General features: G+C 34.2%; 1 protein-coding gene across 1 annotated transcript; it reads right to left on the bottom strand.

Moving 5' to 3' along the window:
* Positions 1-1,446: 1,446 nt before the first annotated feature.
* On the bottom strand, positions 1,447-5,545 carry LOC133871599 (two-component response regulator ARR18-like). The gene is made up of 6 exons (XM_062309026.1): positions 5,386-5,545; positions 3,599-3,934; positions 3,420-3,496; positions 2,330-2,942; positions 1,906-2,165; positions 1,447-1,473 (listed from the first exon to the last, which is right to left on the bottom strand). Exons 1-6 carry the CDS (start codon positions 5,543-5,545, stop codon positions 1,447-1,449), a joined length of 1,473 nt encoding a protein of 490 aa, XP_062165010.1.
* Between the last annotated feature and the right edge of the window lie 3,594 nt (positions 5,546-9,139).

Genomic DNA, 9,139 nt, shown 5'->3' on the forward strand with positions numbered 1-9,139 from the left:
TGTTTTTCTTTTTAATAAAAAAAAATGCTTATTGGGCGAATTTTCTAATGGGCTCATGTAAGGCACACTTGGGCCTAATTAATATTTCCTTGGTCCAAAATACAAGTTCAATTCTTAATGGGCTTAAGTTCAAAGTTTCCAAAAGAAAAAAAAGTTCATTTTGTCTTCCAATTCCTTTATTCTTTAAAATGGGCCAACATCCCCTAACTTGATAAAGAACCAATTATAAGCGGGCTATAGTCCAAGTTTCAACAATAATTCCAACTTCAAATTCTTACCATATCCAAGTTTATTTTTCTTCAAAAGCACAATAAGGTTTGAAGGCCCATTTTTTTTTTTGCCTAATTTTGAAAATTCTCTTTTATGGCCCTAATTTCACTTCCAAGCCCAAAACTAGTTCCTTATATTGCCATGGGCCAAGTTCTATTTTCTTTTCATTTTTTTATTATTATTTTTTTTATAAAAATGGAAGAGAGTAAAATTAAATATAGACCTATAAAAGCCTAATTATAGCTCACATAATTACTGGCACGTGAAGTTAACATAGAAATATACAAAATGTGTACCACATTAATTTGCAAGGGAAACTCTTGTTCATCAACCTAAAACAATCTGCATGTACACAAAATCAAGAATTTTTCTGCTCATCAAAGGAAGAAAAATATGTATATATATCTACAATTCTCTGAAGAGCTAAAAATATCATATCCAACGCATGGTTAGTGCCTAGAAAAAAAATATATATATATTCTCCGAAAAAATGTTCAAATTACCAGAATTAACATGGCCATAATGATGTATATGTGCAGCTCTAAACAATTTTAGGCAAAAACTTTTATCCTATTTGAGAGTGATCACCAACGAATCAGCATCTTGCACTTCGATTATGAGGCTTGATTCTCAAAAAGATGAGGGATCACCAGCTTCGGTTGGACAGCAATCATGATCATAGAGTTTTGGGAGAATCATGGTTAAACTGCAATGCAGATCATCACAGAAGGAACAAAATCAAAGAGAGGAAGAATATGGAGTCAAAAAGTAACTAAATTTTATTTCATTTAAAGCAATTTAATCAAAAGTAAAATACACCCTCAAATTTGATTGGGATTTACTTTAATCATTTGCCTGAATTGCTAGAAATTTGAACAAGTAATGTGAGAGATCCATAGAGAACGGATCTCGATCATCTCAAATTATTTGTCTGAATTTTAGAGAATTCGGACAGGTGATTGTAAGAGACCACTTATAGGACCCACCTGACCAGATAAGTGGTTAGGCAGCACAATTTTTATTTGGTTAGATGGGTCTTATAAGTTGTCTCTCACAATTACCTGTCCAAATTTTCACAAATTTAAGTAAATAATTTGTTAGGATCTTAATCCATAAAAAATCTACCTGCCCAAATAAATTTTGGATTGTTCGGCCGCTTATCTAAGCAAGTAAGTCTCATATGAGATCTTTCACATTACTAGCCTATTCAAATTATTAACAATTCAAACAGATAATTACTCCGTCATATTCCCTGAGACACCATTCACAAAGAGGCTCCCACTCCATTGAAACTAGAGACTAACATAGCTTTAGATAAACTTAATTATAGGCCATCAAAAGAATAGTATTATGATTCCCCTTTCCCCTCTCCCATCTTGAAAATTAAAAAATTAAAAAATTAAAAATTAAAAATTAAAAAGGAATATTATGGATGAATTTAATCATAGGGACTTCTCTTTTTGTACTTTCCATTGCAATGAACAAAATCATCATACTATAGTAGAGAATTTGTGGTTATTTATTTTTTATTTTTTCAAGAACATGTATTTACATTTGTATAATTCAGGGGTTAATTAATTAATTAAGTGAAGTTTTTCATTTTTTTAACCTTGACTAAGAGAATAAATTATTTACCTCTTTGACCATCGCAGAAAGATCATCATCCATGAAACTGCTGCTATAATGAGGGAAACTAGTTTCCTCGTCTGGGGTAGCTGAAAAATATTGCGCGGCTTTGTCCTCCTTGCCTTCTCCTTTCAAGTCTGTTAAATTCGGATCTTCCATAGAATCTGGATAGTCCATATTTCTCGGGTTAAGATTCGCTTCTCCAGTTTCACAGAAGTTGAAGGAACTTCTTCTCTCGTCTTGATCAATAGGAGAGCAAGGTAAAACTCCTAAACATGCCATCAACAAGATAATGGCAATCACAGTTAGCAAAATTTGAAAATTAATATTTTCTTTAACAAATTAATTAGCCAAAATAGCACAAATAAAATGACAAAATATTGAAGAGCAAAAAGAATAAAAAGATTTAAATGATCCGAAGATTAATATATACCAGGCATAAAAGTTTGAAGAGGCCTAGCAACAGAAGCATGGTGGGAACTTGCACCCATCTGAGTTGAAGCATCTCCAAGCATTTGAGAGGCCGGGTAGCAAACGGCGCCGGAGGCCGGGTACGAATAAAGCTTTGTACTGTTTGGAGTAGCCTGATTCCCGGAAAATCCAATGTATCCATCATGCAGCTTGATTCCCGGAAAAATATTTGGATACTTAAATTCCGGGGCCGGAAGGTGGTAGGTTCTGGTCGGCAATGGAGCTGAAGGAGGAGCATTCCCATACATATGATTAGGCATGATCCCTTGCTGCATTTGGCGGACATTTTGGGGATATTGCATGAGGTGTGGAAACATACCCATCTCCATGGATTTAGGATTTTCTTGTTTCAAATACGTGGGAAAACTACTCAATTGTTCAGATAATATTGGAACAACAGTACCAGGATGTTGGATGTAATTACCGGTTACTTGCATACCTGCCGTACTACTTCCATAGGCAGCGCCATGGCCTTTCTTAATGTCTGAATTTCCACTAGCTGTATTCTTATCATGTTCACGATTTTTCCGTTCGGCCATTGCAGCGGTTTGCTTCTTCAAGATATTTCTGTACTTCTAGCGTACAAGGAGAACATGATACAAGAATTAGTTTGGCTATCATGAGATAACATAACTGAAATAACGTGGCTAAAAGCTAGTTAACTTTTAGTCCGACATCATCCAGTTATATGATAGTCGTATATTAATTTACTAAATAACATTATTCTAAATCACATAATTAAAACACAAGTAATGCTATTTAGCATACTAATATACGACAGTCATACAACTTGTTGAGTTATCCGAGTTGTATGACAATTGTATAATAGTTTAGCTAATAAATAGAATTACTCTAAATTATATAATTAAAAAACGAGTATTATTATTTAGTAGACTAGTATACGATTGTGATACAACCTAGTGATGTGTGCATGACAATCGTATATAAACTAGTCTGCTAAAAAACATTACTCAACTAGTTTGATAGCCGTACGTATATATAACAGTCTATTAAATAGCGTTAACCTTAAAATAGTACCGCTTCAAACTCACCTGAAGATGGCTAGCAACATTTTCCCGAGTTAGTCCAGGAATATTCATAATTTTAAGTATCTTATTTGGAACTGCCTCTGTAAATATTAGGAAATCATAAATAATAGTTTAACATATATATATATATAAATTAAAGACAAGTTTATATATATGTTTTGAGCAGAAAACAGTAGACTTACCACGCTCTCCTAGTTCCTGAATAGCATTAACAAATCTACAATGAAGATCCAGCGTCCACACAAACCTAGGCTTCTTCTCGGTGGGCTGATGAGGGTTGGTCTCGTCTTCTTCCTTTCTCAGTTCGCCGTCGTCTGTTTTCGGATGATCAGGCAATGATATTTGCTCCGGTATTTCTTTCGTAATGCTAGATTTCTCAGGATTTTCAAGATTCTTTCTGTAAACGTGTTGCCATATGTTGCTTATCTCCTGTAATCGAACGGGTTTCAACAGGTAGTCCCGAGCACCATTATTTATAGCTCTCCATATGTTTGAGCGGTCGTCGTTGGCAGAGACCACTGTGATTTCAAATTTAGAATCAAATTAGTAAGTTTAACTATACATAATAATATTACTCCAACGCTATATCACGGGTTTTGCAATGTCATCGTTGAATTATCAAAAGTTGTAATTTGGGTATTCTATTTTTCAATACCTTTTAATTTAATCTCTGTTAGGATTTTGTATTAATTCAAACGGTTAACAGGTAAAATGCCTCTTATACTCCTGTATACATTTACCCTTAACTAAAAAAAAATTATAAAAGGTACAATAACAAGAGAAAAAAAACAAAAAAAAACCAGACCCAGCCACGCCATGGGTCACAAACCAACTTAACCACGACAAATGTTCACTTTTTTTTTTTTAAAAAAAAAAGGGTATTTTGGTCATTTTATATTAAATCCTAAAGGATTTGTGAAATTAATGGTGAGTTTGAAATTACGAATTCGTAGACAATAAGTGCGATTTTAAACCAAATCGCAGAACATAGATCGTTTGGGAACTGCGTTTTTAAAAATTGCAATTTGAAAACGCAGAAAATCTGTTTTTCAAATCGCGGATAAGATAGTGTTTTTTTGAAAACGCAAAATTTTAAAGGTAAATTCACGATTTTAAAGGCTAAACTGCGATTTTGCCAAACGCTTAACTGCGTTTTTAAAAATCACTTTTTTCAAATCGCACATTTTAAAATTGTTATTTTAAATCGCACTTTTTGAAATCGCAAACCCAATTAACAGACCCTAAAAAGAACTGAAAAATAGAATACTCACATTACAACTAATGATAATTTGACGATGACGACATTGCAAAACCCGTAACACATCAAAGGGATAAGCGAAGTTTCATACCATTTATATGTGTCATATGTACGTGTACATGTGGCTAGCTAGCTAAGAAATTAATAATGGAAGAAGGGGGATGAGTTTTAGAGCTTACTAACAACTGGTATACACATTTCAATGCCAATAATCTGCAAAAGTTTAAAACCATCCATGTCCTGCCTTATGACATCGGTAATCACAATGTCAAATTCGTCCTTTTTCTTTCTCAATATTTGAAGAGCTTCTTCTGCTTCGGTTGTCGCCGTAACTATATATATATATATATCAAAAGAAATCAAGTTTAGAAATTAATTAGTAGCAGGAATTAAATTGTTTAAAGAAAAACATCAAATATTTTGATGCTTTTGCATCAAGTTTAAAGCTTCAAATTAAGCACCAATATATATATACAATAATTATAACGATTGCTCCTCGTAATTTTCCCATTAATTAGACTAATTATTCTTTTAAATAATAACCAAAAGGGGTAATATTGGCTCTTAATTATAGGATAAACAATAAATTGCAAGCAAAAAAGAAAAAGAAAAGAATTCCAAAAAATAAAAAGAAGAAAGAAAGAAAGAAAGAAAGATAAATCATCCGATCCAAACAAAAAAGAAGAAGAAGAAAGAATTAAAGAAACCAACCTTTGTATCGACACATTTTAAGTAAAGCAACGAGATAGTTGAGAGAGACAGAATTAGCATCGATTGCAAGGACTCGCATGCCTATTGGAAACTGATCTCCGTCACCGTTTTCCGTCACCGGAATAATCTTGCCCTTGCGTTTATCCTCCTCCTCTGACATGTTAATTAAAACCTAGAAGATATTTATATATATTGTCGAAGATCGATCGATCCCATGCAGTAATGGAGTGCCTCAGCGCGCGCGCGGTGGCCGGCTTTTGATCGAAAGCAGATTGCTGTCAAGAGAGAGAGAGAGAGACGACGGACGCGCGCGGACTCAAAGAAAAAACACGTACGTAAAGGAGGCGATCACCGGAAGTACGTGAAAGGCAAGCATGAAAGAATCCCTACAATTGAGGAATATATAATGAATATTGAAGTTACTATTAAGGAAAGGATTTACGAATTAACAACGCCTCCTACAAACTAGACACGGGTTGATCAAGCCGACATAATTACTTGCCAGACCAACTCACATGATCTATGGTTAATTTTAATTAATATTTTAATTTGTTTCATATCACGTCTCGGACTAATTTGTATTTAATTTCAACCTATTAGTATGTTAAGAGTGCAATGTATATTTGGCATTGCAGACTAAAATTGCCCTTTTAAACCAAATCGCAAAAAAGGTATTGTTGGGAGTGCCTTTTTTAAAAAAAAAAAAAAAAAAAAATACACAATTTTAAAGGTTTAATTCCTACGTAACACAATTTTAAAGGTTTAAACACGAAAAATCCAAGTCTTCTTCGATTCGGAGCTGAACGTCTTCTTCTCTTTTTCTGCAATTTTTCGGATCTCATGTTTGTTGCCGTGTTGCTTCTCGTATAGAGATATGAATCATTCTTCTTTTGAGATTCGTACAACTATATAAGAATCCAAGTCTTCTATTTGTTCCATGTCTCTCTCTTACACTTGAAATAAAACTCTGCTTCTTCTTTTTATAAGAGCCAAAGACATCTTTTTCTTCTTGGCTTTGTCATGTAGTAGTATTAGAATGTTTCTCCAATTCGTGGGTTCAGCAGTTTGGTTTCACCTCTTCTTGTATTACACGTTGGACTCTATCTTGGGCATAAGATAGACTTCTTCTTTTGACCCACCTCTTGGCTTTTACTCTTTGATTTCTGTTGTAATTCCTACATAACACAATTTATTGCATTAATATATCATTTAATCTTAATATTAATATTTGAATAATATTCCACAATTAAATATAAAATGCAATAATTAAATTATAATAAAGTATGATAATACTTATTTTAATATAAAAAAATAAACATTTTTAAGCTATTATCATGACACATGTGCTTTAAATTACAAATTTAATACATGTAAATAAATAAAGAGGGGGGGCGGGGTTGCCAAACAACCCTTCAATGAGGGGGGGTTTGACGTCCTTCACAAGGTAAGAGGACACTGCCTCTCATAGAGAGGGTTTCAAGCACAATTCGTTTAATTCTTTTGGAACACAAGCCAAATTTGATCTTATCACTGAACTAAAAGTAATTTGTTCAAATTCTGTTAATTTATTTTTCAAACGAACCTGGGCTTGTTCATAAGTTACTAAATTAACTTATTCATTACATATATAAAGTGAATGTTGTGATTGTTTAATTCTTTCGTAAATTCGTACATTTATTAATTAATTAATTAATATTAAAATTTACTATTTGAGTTAATCAGTTAAATTAACTCGAATCTTGAACAATCTAATACCGAGTCTATATATATATATATATATATACAAGCCCCACAGGTCGACCAGCGCGCATGGGGCTTGACCTTCCCACAGCACACCGTCTAGCTTGGAACCACGCTGGGCCGCTGGCGCATGTGTGACTAGGCTTTGTTTGTTCAAGGTCTCGTTGAACCTCCAACAAATCCATTTCTCTGGTGTGTTACCCGATTTGACCCATTTTGGATTTGAATAATCTTTTTCTCATAATTCCCATGTTTTAGGCCCAAATATATATATTGGAAACTTTATTAATTAAGAGTAGATAGAGCCACGTAAAAATTTATGAGAAAAAACAAATATAAGGCATTGAAAAAATTGCTCAAATTTTCAGCCTCTAAAACTTTGACCTCAATTTTCTCCTAATCTACTGATCATCCATTAATGATCACAAAACTGTAGGGGGCATGTTACTGGGTTCGTAAGCTCTAACACACATAAATTTTGTGGCCCCAATCAGCAGTTTGATGTGTGCCACGTGGGATCCAAAAAAAAAAAAACGCACCCATAAAAATTTCAGTTCACCGAACCATTTTATAAAGTCACTAACAACAAACAAAAACAACCTTACCCAGAGACGGAGGGAGGGGGGCTGGCAGGGGCCATGGCACCCCCCCCAACTTCCTTAAAAAAAAATTCTAAGATTAAAAAAAATATATATAAGCTAAAAAATTAAAAATTTAGCCTATTGGCCCCTACTAATAATTTTTTTTTGTCACTGGTCCCTGTCCATAAGAACTTCTGGCTCCGTCCTGACCTTACCGCTCCAATACGAATGTTAGAAATTATAGAAATGTACCTCCCAGATCGATCTTGGGCCGGTTGTTTCATGTACGTTCAAACCGATTTCTACTTTGTGGTGGTGCTTGATACATAGCTAGAGCAATACACACATAATGTCATTTGCCGTATCATATCTGATCCCCCATATAATTATTTGAGTCATCGTATGAAAATTGTTAGCATGTCAGTTATACTACTTGTCACAATTTTAGCCACCTTAGGGTTTACATTCGATCTCTTCCTGGTATTATATATTAGATTTAGATTAGATTAGATTACTATTCTTCCTTTGTTATGGCTTCTAACTTTTTCACTTCAACTTGTTAACTATTGATAGAACAGTTTCCAGTACGATGGTATAAGCTTCTAGAAAATTCTTCTTTTTCTCTGTAAAACAGTAAAGGTTGATAAATGAGCTTGCTGGAGTGTCAGCTAGTTCCGCTCCGATGCTTAAGTCAGTCTTTTGAGAGAATGAGTATAGATGCTCAATAACAATAATTTCAACTAGATAATACCTGAAGGTTCGCTTGTATTTATATTGAGGAATTGAATCGGTTTCTCCCTGATCGTGGGTCTTCACTTGTCCGGATCGTGGATCTTTATGTCTTTGGAATGTGGGTCTTCACGTGTCCAGATTGTGGGTCTCTCTCTTCGAGACACTTTCGGGTATTTCGGGGTCTTGATATTTCCGTGACTTTTCGCAAGTTGTTCTGGGATGGGCTTGGGCTTTGCCACCCGGTGGATCATGTAGCTAGGCTTTTTCTTAGGATTAATATAAATAGATGGGTTGAGATAAGTTGTGAGGCCCATTTACTAACTATTGGGAATATTATAAAACTTAATATACTTATTTTACAACACCTATCCCCATAGTTACAATTGAACAACTCACTAGAACTCGCTCACATGTAGAAAAAAACAAAATGCTCTTACGAAATGCTGATAATAGAGAAAGTGAGTACTTCAAACATGACTGATGAGTACACAGCGTAAGACAGGAACTTGAGTTTGTCAGCTTTATAATTTTCTGGATTTTAGAATTACAGCTTTTCTTCGACTTGTGAAGAAAGTACTTCTCAGCTTTTCGATTAGCATAGGGCTCTCGATATATATTCTAGCCTTCTAAGATTAGAAATCTCTCTTTCGGCACCTAATTTCAAGGGTGCAGTACTGCCGACAACGTACAGTCATTTGTCT

The sequence above is a fragment of the Alnus glutinosa genome, chromosome 6 (genome assembly GCF_958979055.1).
Source record: "Alnus glutinosa chromosome 6, dhAlnGlut1.1, whole genome shotgun sequence".
NCBI classification, from domain to species: Eukaryota; Viridiplantae; Streptophyta; class Magnoliopsida; order Fagales; family Betulaceae; genus Alnus; species Alnus glutinosa.